This window comes from Scatophagus argus, chromosome 4 (assembly GCF_020382885.2).
Source record: "Scatophagus argus isolate fScaArg1 chromosome 4, fScaArg1.pri, whole genome shotgun sequence".
Taxonomy (NCBI): Eukaryota; Metazoa; Chordata; class Actinopteri; family Scatophagidae; genus Scatophagus; species Scatophagus argus.
Genome location: NC_058496.1, coordinates 16,928,625 through 16,943,913, shown reverse-complemented (window position 1 = coordinate 16,943,913; position 15,289 = coordinate 16,928,625). Strand labels below are relative to the sequence as shown.

Here is a 15,289-nt window from a genome sequence, read left to right as displayed (position 1 = left end):
TTAAGTGTTTTTTTTTGAGCACCACAAGTAAAGTGCCATTTTGATCTATTATATTAGAGAGGAGGTGGACATCTCTACAGCCGATATCTTCAAATTTCAGCAACTCACACCATAGCAATCTAGATCTTGGGGTGAACTAACCCTTTAAGCTGATACAGTAGCAGTCTATCAAGTTATGTACACCCTCACAAAGCAGAGAGATTTGGAGAGTAAACAATAGGATCCACAATTTAATTCATAAAAGCTTGAAGAATTTTGCTACAGTGAGTTGTTCATAATGATTTTAGAGAACACATTTCTGTCAGTTGATGTCAGTATGGATGATTTCATATAATTGTCTTGAAGATATTGTCAGGCTGTCAGGATTTTTACCTCTGGAGATAGAATGTAATGTTCAGACTATTAGCAAGTATTGTTAAACTCATTGCCAGCATTTCTGCATGTGATTTTGGTGTCAGGAATCATAGTGGGTTTGTGACTTCATTGAGCTCCCCCCAGAATTGCTTTTGATCACCCTGAGAAACTTTAAGAAGCTCAGTGTGAAGTCTTTTGCTCAATTTGTATTGTAATGTTATGGCATTTCTGTATTTTGTATACAATTCTCAATGTCCATCAATTGAGAATTGTAGATCTTAACCACTTTCACATATAAAAATCTCTCCTGAACCTTTGCTTTATCGGATTCTTAACTTTTTATTTCCTTAATAGATTTTGAAATATTCATCTTTTATTCCTACTGATGTCCATGGTTTTTAAGACAGAGGACATAGGGGCGACTTGCTGTTGTTCCCAAAGCATTGATTGCTGCTTGTGTGTGTGACTTGATAGTGAAAAATACAAACAGCATTAGTGGGGAGATTCTGCATATTTAGCATTCCTTGCCGGGCAGGGACAGAAGGTAAAGATAATAAAGTGTGAAAAACAGGGATCATTTTCAGCTTGTGGCACGCTATTGTTAGCCTGATAGCCATAGCAGCTTATGCTTGTACACCTGCCCACAGTACAGTATGTTCAGTGTCTTCTGGGTTTCACCACAGCAAGGGAATAAAGTGTGTCTTGCCAAATCTGCTCTGAGTGGAGCTGTAGGATTGCACTGGTAGGTTTTACATGTTACACCAGGGGTGATAAACCCTCATTAGTTTGGAGGCCATTGCCAGATTGTTCTTACTGTAGATACACCAATCGATGGACAGAAGTCGGTGGATTTGCATCGTTCTCGGCCCGGACCGCAGGCCAGCCAGGCAGTCTCTCGTATCTCAGATTCCAAGCCAGTTCGTTTTATGCACGCGCATTTGCAGAGTGGGGCAGGCAGTAATGTCACAGCCTCACGCTAACATGTCTTTAGCTCGCAATTTGCAATACATGTGAGGTCAAAGTAAACTGTGGGGGACTACCACAAAAATGTCTGAAACAGCAAAACCTACTCAGACACTTAAAACACCATCACCCAGCTGAACATACCCAGTTTGAAGAAGGTAGCAAAGGAAAAGCAGCTAAAGCTAGCCAGAGCTCAGTGGCAGACTCAATCCAGCAGCCCCTCCTGTCTTTCCTTGGTAGGAGCAATGAAAAGACCAAAGCAATTCAGAGGAAAATTATTGAATTCATGACCCTCGATGATCAAACATTGAGAACAGAGGCTTCAGATAAATCACCTCAGTCCTGGTGCATTTTTAAGCATACTATACAAGTAACTGGCATTTGTTTTGTATGTAAATCTGTTGCACCCGCTTTTGTTCGGTAAAGTAAAATATGTCAGATAAAGTTGGGTTTACAGCTCATTTTCAGTTAATTGTTATTTGTAGCTCTTTGTAGCAGTTGGAGACCACTTTATTTTGAGAGAAAAACGTGAAGTTTAATCATTCAGTCACCCAAAACAGAAATACCACAAAAGTTATTAACTTCAAGCTTTTTGCTTAATCGCTCAAAGAGTTGAACTACACAGGCATGGAGCGAGAGCTGCATAACTCGTCACCTTTTACCTGTGGCCACTGCAGCCACCCTTCTCATTTGGTCAGATCAGAGGATTCAGTCTGGACCAAAGTGGTGGATCAACTGACCATCAGCTTGACACAATGACGTTGTCATCCTTGGAAAAAAGAAATGTAGGATTATTTTACAGTGATCAAAAGGTCTTGTCAAAAGTTTCTGTCTTTCTGTCCCCTCTTTTTCTGTCTCACTCATCCTTCTTTAACCTTTGCACTGAATACCAGTTACTTTATATATGCTATACCATTCTGTTGGCACATATGGCAAGATATATTTAAGCAGATGTAGCATGAGAATTAAATATAATACACTCTAAGAATATGATATACAGTACGAAGCCAGCACATTCAGCACGGGTAAATGTGTGTTTCTCTGTAGGTGTGGACTGAGCAGTCACCTCATTGGGCAGAGCGTTAGCAGCCGTGGGCAGCTGCTCTAGGGTTTTCTGCATTCAGAGGTGACTTGCTAGTCCCTCCTCCACTGGTTTCTACTTTGGTATGAACTGATGTAGGCCAGCACTGTCTAATTTCTAGCAGTCGTTTTGTAGGTGTATGTTTGGAATGGGGCCATCCAAATGTATCATCCTTAAGTCTTCAAGCATCACATCACCCACTACGGGCCTGGACCTTGTTTTACCATCTTTTTTTAATCAGACCAATTGTTTCAGCTCAAAATTCCTTCACGACCAATATACTTGCTGTAGACCTTGCTGAGGACTTAAATACTATCAAAATATGTTGTTTTTTAACATTATTATTGCTCATTCTGTGATAACAAATGTCACTGAAAACATGTAAATGAAGTTTGTGAAGGTATACCTGTCTGATATAGTGCTGCAGCTAAGTCATTCTTTAATCATTTGCCTCTGGCAGATTTTGGCTGCCCGTCTAAGTCTAGAAGGAAAAATGTATATATGTTAAAAGTGTGGGATTCCATATGTTAGAAAGGGACTGGTTCCCAGACCTTTTTCTTCATGGCCCCCTGTTTGAAGATCAAAATCCCCCCCAGGTTTAGATGCAGCTTTAGTCAAGCGCATTTTTTTATTTTTTGTTCTCGACATTTTGAGTTTTTTTTTTTTTTTTTCCTGAAGAAATCAACTGGCTTGTCTTTGTGCTCATGATGTGTAGTCTCTAAGTGACGTTTCAAATTGTCAGAAGCTATTATTTTCAGATACACAACACACTTTGGTCTCTCCTCGTTACCCACTGTTGCACTGGTGAAGGCGAGGCGTTAAATACCTCATCATATCTTCTTGTCTTTGCCTTGGAGGTTCTGCTTTGAGTTGGTGAAGACTCCTCTGCTGTACGTTTAGCTGGGAGCCCTCTCACAAACTTGTCCATGTTATGCTGGCAGTGCTCAAGAATGCCTCATTCATTTGCCTTGCCGTGCCCCCCTACAGTAGCCCCACGCCCCCCATTGATTAGAATTTATGGTAACCAATATCTCTGAATGTGCATTATCTCCTCTCCTCTCCACACATTACACAAGGGGTCACTGCTGTTTTCTTTTTTCCCCTTCTACCACTCATACACAAACCCGCCTCAAAATACACAAGGTGATAAACAGTTAAACTTTCAAATCTAAGCTTGTAGAAGTCATGTACTGTTATATAGAAATAACAATTAGTTGGCTTGCGCTCACATAACTGTAGGCTGAAGTTTTGTGTCACGGGTGCAAGAAACAGAAATAGAAAAAGAAAGAGGAATGAAAAATGTCTCGCAAAAAGGGCACCTATCTAAGAGGCCAAAAGGGCATTTGTTCGAGCACCACCTGGGGTTTATTTATGCCTGTGCCAACATCTTTAAGGTTTCCTTTAATATCAGCAATATTTCAAACAACTTTGAGTTTTTAAACTAAAGGCAGCAAATTGTAAAATCAAGGAAAAATGTCTCTGAAGTCTTTTTGAATGACCAGCAAAATCTCTTTTGCAAGTATCCTGTAAAAATGTCTCTGCTGACTGTAAGTTATAGTCTCTGAGATTGCTGTAATAGTGAACATATTTAATCCAGCAACTTTTTCCATCGTTAGGTTTTCAGTCTTTTTCTTGCTCGGAATACAAACAAGTTAGTTTTTCAGGACGGGTCCCATCAACAAAGGGAGCTTTGTTGCTCTGCCTGAAAACAAACATATTTCGTGTTGTAGTGCGATGAAGTGAAAAACAAATCAGCTGAATATGAAGCTCTGCTAATTTCTCAAAGTACATCGTATCTGGTCTTTTCAGACATGCACAGTTTTCCTGTTGTGCAGGAAATGGTTTATATTTTAAACAGGGGTCAGTCAGCCTTAAAGGAATGTATCTCCAGTCCTCACTCACTGCATTTGTTCCCCTTGTTTTCAGGGGAAGTTGGTGAAGTACTTCAGCCGCCAGCTGTCCTGTAAGTGCAAAGTGGCCTTAGAAGAGCGCAGTGGCGAGCTGGAGGACTTCCCTCGCCTTGGCCACTGGTTCCGGATCGTCAACTTGAGGAAAGAGGTCATACAGGTAATATGTCCCTTTTTCAGAGGGTGATGTCTAACAAAATTTCCCTTAGGTTTTCAACTGAGCTGAAATCTGATGACTGTGAAGGTCATGTCGTATGATTTAACATCATTTTCATGCCCCTCAAACCATCCAGTGACTGCTTGTGTCTTTTATGGAAGCATCTGGATTTGTTATGTTTCTCCCAACATTTAATTTCATTTGCTGTCTGTATTCACCTGTTTTTTTTATTCTTTTCTATTTTCATCCCCATCACATTTCTTGGCTAACACTCATAAAACATTACTTCCTTCTCACTTCTCAGTCCTTTCTCTATGAAGCAGCAGGTCCGTTGAATGTTCAGTCCTGCAGTTACTATAATGGCCACTAGATGCTTGCTCCAAGAAAACCCTGCAACTTCTCTCTACATGTACAAATGTCCTCTAATGTCACATCTTCACATGTGGTGGCAGTTTGGAACATAGTTGTTCCATTTGTTTAAGATTGTAAAGAATTCTTCACTGTTGCTTGATTGGCAGGTGTTTTTTCTGTCATTTAATAAAGATTGTGGCAAGAGGTATACACAAATCCATGCTTTAAAAGTGACACTGATAAACCAGTGTGTGCACATGCATGATCTTGTTGCATTCTGCTAAACTAGTCTGTGAAAAAGTTTCAGATTTTTACTGCAACTTCTTTTCATTGTAATTTGTGATTTCTCATTCAGTGCATTTAAGTGTGAATGAAGTGTTCCACATGTATGTCTATATGTCTATGTATCTGTGTCACTGTGTGTGTGTTTTGTAGGAGATGAGCCCAGGTGAGGTGACCCTGGAGGGCCTGCTGGAGATGAGCGAGGAGCAGGTGTGTGAGCTGCTGCAGAAGTTTGGTGCCAGTGAAGAGGAGTGCGCCCGACTCAACGCCTCGCTCTCCTGTCTCAGAAAGGCCCACCAGCTCGGTAAGGCAAAACACATGGACATGAGCTCACACACAAACACACAATTCATAGAAACACCTTTAAATGTACTACTATGTGTAAAATTGTATTTAGTTTTTTTGAATGAACTTCTACTGTGTTTTAAAAATATCTGCCACGGCAGCTAACATAGACACTTATACTTATACACTAATACTTTTTTTTGGTTTTTTTTTTTGCATTTGTTTTTTTTTGATTGACAGTAAGTAAAAATTTCATTGACTGATGTCCCACCTTCTAGGCTGTTACTTACTAGCATTAACTCATTTTTAGATAGATAGATAGATATATTTAATTCATCCCCAAGGGAAATTCACATATTCCAGCATTATTCACAGACTAAAATAATTTTTACAAGAGATAAATAATACACAATCACATGTATATATCATTTAAAAATGTATTTTCTCACCAAAGTTAAATCATTCTTATTTTGTAGGGTAGTACAATTTGAATCTGAGGAGCAACTTATGTATTTATTATTCAAGTATTTTTAAGGATAGCTTATGCGTTTGCTAGAATGTACAAAGTGGTTAGCTGAAAACAAATGAGGTGATAGTGAGGATTTGATAAGCACTTAAGGTCTCCCGCCAAACTTGGCAACATCTTAAACCACAAGGTCACTGGTATGCAGTTAATAGCAACTTAAAACTTATTTAGGTTAAGTATTCAGACAAACCTCTTCATCACTGAATTCAGGTGTGTTATGGGGGTGTTTCTCAGGTGTTGGGCCCCTTACTTCCAGTGAAGGGAAATCTTAATGCATCAGCATACCAAGACATTTTGGACAATGCTGTGCTTCCAGCTTTGTGACAACAGTTTGGGGAAGGCCCTTTTCTGATCCAGTATGACTGTGTCCCAGTGCACAAAGCAAAGTCCATAAAGACATAGTTAGAAGAGTTTGATGTGGAAGAACTTGACTGGCCCACACAGAGTCCTGACCTCAACCCCACTGAAACCCTTTTGGATGAACTGGAACGGAGATTGTGAGCCAGGCCTTTTCATTCATCATCAGTGCCTGACCTGAATGGGCAAAAATTCCCACAGAAACACACCTAAATGTTGTGGAAAGCCTTCACAGAAGAGTGGAAGCTGTCATAGCTGCAAAGTTGTTTATGTGTTCAGAATGCAGTGTTATTAGAGTCCCTGTTGAAGTAATGGTCGGGTGTCCCAGTACTTTTCATTTATTTTTATATAGTTTTCAGATTAATGTATTCGTGACAAAATAAGAAAGTATCATTTTTAGAATATAACTCATACATCCACATACTGAACTGATACTATTATACATGAAGGTTGCAGTTTATTATCTCAACAATCTCAACTGTGCGTAGTTTATTGGTGTATATGTGTATAATGTTTTTATTCTGGCACAGCATGTAGTATTTGTAGTTACTGTTGTAGGTTAAAAATATGCCACAATCTGCTCTGATGGCTGGTATCTCTGAAGCCTTTGCAGAAACACTTCTCTCCAACCAAGTGTGGGAGTAACTTTTTACTTCTTCCCAAAACAACAGTCTTAATGGTTTGAGATCTAAATCTAAAAATGATTTACAATGATTTATGTACTGGTGAATGTTGTCTACACGGGAACATATTGCAAGAGTAAAGTAAATGGTGAATGACTGCATCTATATGTTTTTTGCAAAGTGCTTTACACATTGTCTGTCATTCACCCATTCACACTTACACAGTCACACACTGATGGCGGTAACCTGCCATGTAAGACACTGGCTGGCCCATCAGGAGTGAGCTGGGGTTCAGCGTTTCAGCCAAGGACACTCAAAGACATGTACAGGAGGAGCCGAGGTAGTGGTCACCAGAGGATGACCGTACTCCTGGTCACAGCCACTAAAATGTGCATCATTGGGTTGGTATTTCCACAAATAACTTAACAAGGCAACCTACATTAGTGGGGCTGAGATTACTGTATTGGTTAGGTTTGATGCCATGTTTGTATTGAAGAACCCTAAAATAAGCATTATGTCTCACACTTGCTTAAAGACACATTAAAATGTAGAGATTTATCTTTGAGATTAAATTCCTAAGAATTTATTCAATGATAGCCCAATCTTTTGAAAAATAGAATACAACAAACAGGCACCTGCTCTTAGTGTGCTGCTTCCTTGCTGTGCACCAGGTGGCGTTACAGGCTGCACTTTGTTTTCAGGCTGTTAGGGCAAAGTTTTTGCAGTGATACAAATGAACCAGAAGGGGGCAGTAGATCATCGCTAATACTGGGTTGTTAGGTTTAGTAACAACCTTTTGTAATGATAATGCATCTGTTTCTGTGCTCCCACACGCACACACACACACACACACACACACACACACACACACACACACACACACACTGTTCTGTAACAGATGTCCTTTCAGATGGAAGGCGCTGCTAAATAATTAAGCAAATTAACTTGATGAGTAGTTTTTCTTCAATGTGCCCTCAACAAAACTGTGCTTTATTAAAAGAGTGTTTTATTAGAGGAGGTTTTAATTTAGCGTTCTTCAAATCATTTCAGATGTTCAGACAAATAGGTTTTTTGCATCTCAATCCTAAAAGCAGGCTTTTTATGATTCTGCAGGTGCTCAGCTGGCCTCTCAGAATATTCACACCTCTCTGTTGGTCCCTGTGCTCATTTGTCAGACTGCTGGAGTTGCTTGTACTCCTCCAACTTGTTTCCTATCTTTCTGTCTCATCGGCTTTCTGGGGATGGAGGCGGATGTTGTCCAGAAAGACAGACAGACAGACAGACATACAGGCACTCAGGCGTCCCATGGCAGAGTCAGTCAGGCGGTCCCAGCCACCCATGCCTCAAGTCCAGCTGGGTTTAGACTGCTCAGGCTTCAGGCATCACTGGAGACCAGTTGTCTTTTGCTATCATTTTCTAGGACTTTGGGTCTGTTCACACTGCATATAAAAAGTTGATGAATTGATGTTGAACATCTGATGAAAGTGCCATGAATGAAAGTTCAGTGAGACCAGGCAATAATAAAGACAAAGAACTAATGTCCTTAAAGTTAGGAAATACCCCATTTCAACTGAGGTACAAGTTTTACCCTTATATTTATTCCACATTGGCACTCATCATGCAAGTATATTGTTAACTTTTGCTACCTGGTGCTCCGTTGCGAGAGTCCCAGACCCACACTCACAGCGCAATCTTCTAAATAGAATAAGATGGGATGGAGCTGTTGACTTCTTTCCCGAAGCCCCCAATCCCGTCTCTCTTGTGGTCTGAATTAGAGAAGCGCTGAACAATTTAGTTAATCACAGCTCCTTCCTGCAGCAGGTGTTGAATTATTTCTTTTAGAGCCATCAACAGTTCCCTTTTTATACAGCACTGCAATATGCCTTTGACATCTTAACTTTGCTAGATTTATTTTAGCTTTCAGTTGAAACCAACCTTCTCATTACATGAGATTACATCTGTTTCAGTTGTCATTACATGACCTAAGCATGGACCATGGTAACCACTGTTCCTGTTCGAAAATGTTTGGATGTGCATGGCCTGCTTGATGACTCCTGTTCGTTGACCTTTGACTCTTTCCAAATTGTTGGTTTTTTATTTTTTGCCTGGCGTTCACCAATGGCTTCCGTTATCTATTCATAATGAGGTTTATGTGATGTTGATTTAGTCCCAGTCTGAGGTCCTGAGATCACACACTGCAGAGTTCATGTCTTTAGAGTGTAACAACAAAGATCCTATGGCGTTGAAGTGCTGAATCTTGAAGACTCTGCTCTCATGTTTTAGCATTTTCTGTTCTGGTCTTGTTGATACTTGGTGGCGACCATTTTTGCCAAACCAGAACTGGTCACAACCTTTATTTTCCACCTCTAGAGTTGAATGCTTCCCAAGTTTAAATTCAAACCAATCATTACAGATCTGAATATATGTTTTTCCCACATAGGTACTATCATATTAATTTTCAAATAAATAGTGACAGCCCTAATATACACTGACAAGGAGTTAAGTGTCTTTAAATAAATCGAATTGAATTGAATTGATTACAGAGGCCATTCACATCTGTCTTTGAACACAGATAGGCCTTATGTTCTTCTTTCATTTACAACGTGACCAAAATTTCACACATGGGTCACAATAAGCAAACTCCACTTCAGTGGTTAGGGACTGTGAGACATGGTTTAAAGCTCTGGAAATAGCTACTAGGTTTAAAAAAAATTTGAAGAAGAGAAAAATTGAAGAAAATGTCATCTAAATTTTGTCGCTTTTCAGAATTTGCTGTTTGTCTCCTTCTCTGTTCACCTACCTCCATCTTTTTTCCCATCTCTTTTTTCTATCTTCCTGCTCATTGTTTATCATCTGGCTCTCTTCTTCACCCGTTGCTTCAATAGTACTCCCCTCACTCCCTCCTCTCATTCTCTCCAAAGGCAGGCTCTGGCCACACAGAGCCACTAATGGGCTCTCTAACAGAGGGGACTGGCTAGAGATGTGTGAATGCACCACAGCAACACCACAACCCCCACACAGAGTGGTGAGAGGCACTTTCTGCTAAGAGAAATAAAGGGTGTGCAGTATCGTTTTTTTTTTTGTTTTTTTTTCATATTCTTCCCCAGATGGAGCTCGGAGAGGGAGATATGTCATAGCTTCATCACATTTGCACATCTGTGTGTGAGCGTTGGTGGGACTGTGCGAGTACCTGTGCCTCAGCACGTATGCAAGAGAAGGAGACGTGCATGTGCTTTGAAGGGTTAAAGGGCCCCCTGAGAGCATTTAACCACTGCTAAGCGAGAAGCAGAGGCTGTTCTTACATCTCATATTTTTCTCTAAAAAATCTGGAGGTTGTTGCAAAAGTGCACATATATTTAACCAGTATGAATAAGACTACAGAAAAGGATATACAGATTTATCACATGTTTTTTTTCCCCCCAAAGAGAAAATATGTTAATGAGTCATCAGAAATTAATTTAAAATTGGCTGACATGTACATTAGTATTCTTTACAATCTTGGCAGTTTATATGTCACATAATTGAAGAAAAAGGGAATATAGTAAGTGAGTGTTGCTCTGTGGTGTAATGGCGGAGGAAGGAAACTAATGCAAGTTAATAGAATTTTTCACTACAGGCTCTTGGGATTGCAGTCCACGAGTTGCAATGAGGATGAGTCATACAATTCGGAGGCAGCCGGTCGGTCCTTTGTGCTGCAATATACACACATTATCCAGCCCGCCCATTTAGACAAGTCCATACACACACACACAGAATTTCTTGAATACGAGTTGTTCTGTTGATCAGGCTAATAGTGTTCATCTTTGTTCAGCAAGACAGGTGTACTCGCTGCCATTCCTCTGTAATCTTTGATAGCCTAAAGGAATGTCCCCATGCCTTGCCTGCCTTGAGACAGCTTCACATGCACACAAAGCACCTAATTGGCTTCAAATGCCATCAGCAAGAAAAGAAATGAAGAAAGGCAGAGGAGAGGGAGGCACAGAATATGCGAGGGAGGAGAGAAAAGGAAAGTGAAGGAGGCATGTGCGGGAAGAAGGACGTGGAATAACATGAGAGGGAATTAGGGTGAGAAAGAGGCAATGACGGCGGGAGGCGAAGAAGAAATGTCGTGAAGAAAAGAGCAGATGCAACAGGGAAGGAAAACGACCAGAAGAAACATTGACCGAACCCCCAACACCCATCTTCCTGAACACCCCTGGGTGGTCCTTATTGCCTGTTAACTAATTAGCAGAGTCTAACTTTGAGTCCCACTGATTACACTGCAAGAACGTCCACAAACCCTCAACTTAAAAGAGTCCAGATTAAAAAGCGACAGTGCATATATTGAACGCAGCCCTTGCCCTTTTCGCCAAATCCTGTTTACGGTGGCAGTAAGATAGACCAGACCCTGTCCCAGTGGCATTTCACTGCCATTTAGCCCAAAGAAGCAACACATCTAGAGTTAATTAGTCCAATTATGAGGCTGTTATCTACCTTTCTCAAAGCCTCACTGCATGTTAAGATTGTCCTATTAATGGTGTTGGGGTGTGTTATTCACATTAATCACTGCAGAGGAGAAGAGAAGGATCAGTCATAAGTGCTTGGTGCATTGTTTGGCTTGATGTGGAGATACATAGAAGACTGATGATGGTGTGGCTCCAAAGGTACATCTGAAGTTATGTATGAACACAGTTTGATAATACATGAATAAGAAAGATTGGTCTATGAGGAATTGTTAAAGGAGGGGTTTGGCATTACATGAAATATATTTCTTTGAGTTAGATGAAAATATTAATACACTCGAAAGCCTTTTTTGAGGTAGGCAAGGCTCATTTTTGGAAAATGCCAGCATTAGCAACAACTGATGACAATTAGCAGGTTGCTTTGTTACTGTCTGTCAGTCACACAAACACGATCCTGATGAAGCAACTGAGTTTAAGTGTTGTACTATAATTTTTCTTTAATTATAATTTAACTTTAACATTCAGTGCTGACCATTTAGTGATCCATTTAACATTCAATGCTGCCCATTTAGTCATAAGTATGTGATGCTATAGGGAAATACTTACAACTGCAATAACTTCTGACCTTATAAAGTTGATATGGTTAACTTTTAGGCAGGGAGTAACCTATTTATACATCCAACCACAGGCACAGATCCCGTGGGTGCTCTGCCGAAATCATTAGGCACCCACAGGGATGGCTGATCAAAAATAAATGATTGCATACATAAATTAATCTTTAAAAATGCATATTAGTATTCTGTTGTTTACAATTATTGGTGAAGCTGTTAAATATGATTTGCATAATCCAATTGCTTTTGTTGTACTGAAATATTAAGGGACACTATGTTCACCACCTAGTTGCTAACGTCTGCTGTTTTGGCAGGTAATCTACAGATGTTTTTTAGAGCTGCCTGTTGCATCAAGGGGAGCGTAGTGAGCGAGTGAACTGAAACAGTAAAGGCTGGAAGAACTTAACAGTTAACATTAGCTGAAAAATGTATTAAACCTCTGCAGAGCAGAGAGGAAATGCTATGTTTTGTGACTTTTTCTCTTGGTTTGTCACTACGTGTAACCCATATACATACATAGAAAAGGCCAAGTTTTCAGGGGCTTGAAGCTCAACAATCAACATACCAACACCAACACTCAAATTTGTCACGATTAGTCGGCGTCGCTGACGCAGAAATTAGCTGAACCCCGATGCAGAGTCAAAAAGGAGCTGACAGGCGTGGTGGAGGTCCAAAAAACAATTGTCTTTATTCAAGAAAACAAAACCTAACTAAAACAAACTCACACTTACTGTGACTGTGAATCCCAGACAAACTATGGGAAAAATCTCCTGGCATGGCATGGCATGGCATGTTAAAGCAAAAATCTCCTGGCATGACACAAGACATTCAACGCTTGGACAAAGGTGACTGGGAAGACAAGGACTAAATAGACATGGTAACGAGACACAGGTGACACACATCAGGAGGGAGAAAGCAATCAAGAAAACTAAAGCAAAGCTACAAGAAAACAGGACACACAGGGGAAGTGATGCTTTTCAAAATAAAACAGGACATGACAAAAAAACCTTTAACATAATACATGGAAGCACAAGACAACATGGAACATGACACATGGACAGAAATCAAAAGACAAAGCATAACAAAAACACCAGGCATGACAAAATTTGGTCAATCGCACAAACTAGAGATGTTTAGTACATGTATAAAGCAGCCTTTATTAATACAAAATATTAATACAATTAATACAAATTATTAATACAAATTATTAATACAAAGTATTAATAAAGACAAAGTAAACTGACTGTACTACAGCAGCAATCACGTAGGTATCTATGAGAGAAACAGGCCGACTCTCAATAGCAATGGTGAAGGAGGTGTAAGGTTTGGTCCTCAGCAGATTTTTTTTTTTGAGCAATCACTGTCCAGGATACCCTTCAATCAGGCCATCCCAGGCGGAGAGGGATCCGTGATAGGAGCTATGCTTGTCAGTAGCTTTGATTCACAGTATGTTCTTGTTAAAAGATTATTAAAAGATCACAAAAGCCACGGAAACAAGGCTGCTGAGCTCTTAACATAATGTATGGTGCTTGTTGAGGCTAGTATTTTTTTTTTTTTTTTACTGAACTGAGTGTGACAGCTACAAACAACAGTCTGAATCTACAAGTGAACAGAAGACAGTTGGAATCAGTGCTGAGCATTGGACCATATGAAAGGCGACGACTTACCAACATGCAAATTATTGAGGGGCATCTGAGTGGTGATGAGTCTGCTTACTGACGTATGTAGGCTACTGTGGTGCATCTGAACGCCAATAGCAACAATTTAATACAAAAAAAGTAAATGAACTGCATAGTCAGTGACTTGTCAGCTTTGAGCTGAACTGAAAGAAGTGTTTCAAATCAGCAGCAAGATTTGTGATTTCCGCTTCTAGCGCAAACATGAGCTTGGTTTTAAACTTCTAATTTAACTCCATGACAAGAAAGAAAGTGTATTCCCAAAAATAACCTATATCTGTGATCTTGAACGCACCAGCATACAATAATAAAAACACTGAAGTCACATAAAGAAGGGTAAAAAATTTTCTGTAAAGACACTAAAACAAATCTCACTGGACACCAGACTTTAAGTTATATGATTTCTGAGTTGTTTGTGTGTGTGTGTGTGTGTGTGTGTGTGTGTGTGTGTGTTTCACATCCAAATCCTTTTTTCCAATTCATATTAGAGGTCATAATAAGGTCTATTAGAGCAGACATTCAGCAGAAATGTGTACACACTGATCACTTGCTTACAAAACCATCATCATTTTTTGTACAGCTGAAAATGAAAAGTGCTTGCAAATATATTCTGATCATTTTGTAGAATGACACAGTTTAGAAATAACTGAATGCATCACAAAGAAAATCGGCAATAAAGCAAAAGAAAATAAATACTGGAATGTGAATTTCAGGAACAGGGTAGGAACCCTATCACAGAAATTGATTAAGCATAAGCCTTGGTATCATTAAGTTAATGTCCTGTTGAATTTATAGCAGAGAAGTTGTGATGAATTACAAGATTCGGTATATTTTTTTTTTATATAAAAGCTCTCCATGAAATGAAACTTCTGAAACTTTGTTGCTAACAAGCACAAGCCATACAAAATAACTTTAATCACAGCTCTCAAAGGGGTTATGCTCACTCTGTTTTCTTCTTATTATTTAGCAGCAAGCATTTGTGTGTGTGTGTGTGTGTGTGTGTGTGCGCCTGAGGCTTTTGCTTAGGTTAGATCATGTGAAAAAAGAAATTCAGAAGTCAAGTCCTGTTACTATATTGGTATAGCAGTTGCTAAGATACTAGTGAGTTCGATGAATTGACTCATTACTTGAAGCAACAGTTTCATGATTGTGATTCAAGTTCATTGCTTCCGTGGCAGAGAAATTCCACTTGGGTATCACCTTGATAAGCACTGTCAAAAACATTTTTTGTTTTTTAAAGTGAGGCAGCCTCATGCAAGAATGTAATTACCAAAGGGAAGCTCATAATTTAAATCAAAGGTGATTGGCTGACATATCCAACTATCTGGTTCAATTTTAGAAGGTACAAATGTGGAAATGGACAGTACAAATTGTCATCTAATGTGTCAGGTATTAAACACCTACAGACTTGACCAAAAGCAATCAGCTTTCTGTTGCCTCCCATTTGTAATCTCAGCCTCAGTGGTTTGAACTCTTCAGTGGCCGTTGATTAGTTACAGTCATTCATGTGGGGTCAAGCTGAACTTTTACATTTCTGAGAGGCCTGTTGTGGTTTTATCTCTACTAATAAAGGAGGCTTGATTTAGCACCCCCAACATCTTTCCCCACATTTGTGGATGAGCACTCTTTAGGGCCCACTCGTCCTCTCTGCATCTTGATGTCCTTCTGAAGGGC

General features: G+C 39.7%; 1 protein-coding gene across 2 annotated transcripts in view; it reads left to right on the top strand.

Moving 5' to 3' along the window:
- The window catches only part of ksr2 (kinase suppressor of ras 2), a 76,934-nt gene that overhangs the window by 5,509 nt on the left and 56,136 nt on the right, over positions 1 to 15,289 (top strand). For both annotated transcript variants that reach the window (XM_046385535.1, XM_046385534.1), the window contains exons 2-3: positions 4,325 to 4,465; positions 5,249 to 5,399. In XM_046385535.1, coding sequence (XP_046241491.1) covers positions 4,325 to 4,465; positions 5,249 to 5,399 — 292 coding nt within the window. The remainder of the gene's footprint in view (positions 1 to 4,324; positions 4,466 to 5,248; positions 5,400 to 15,289) is intronic.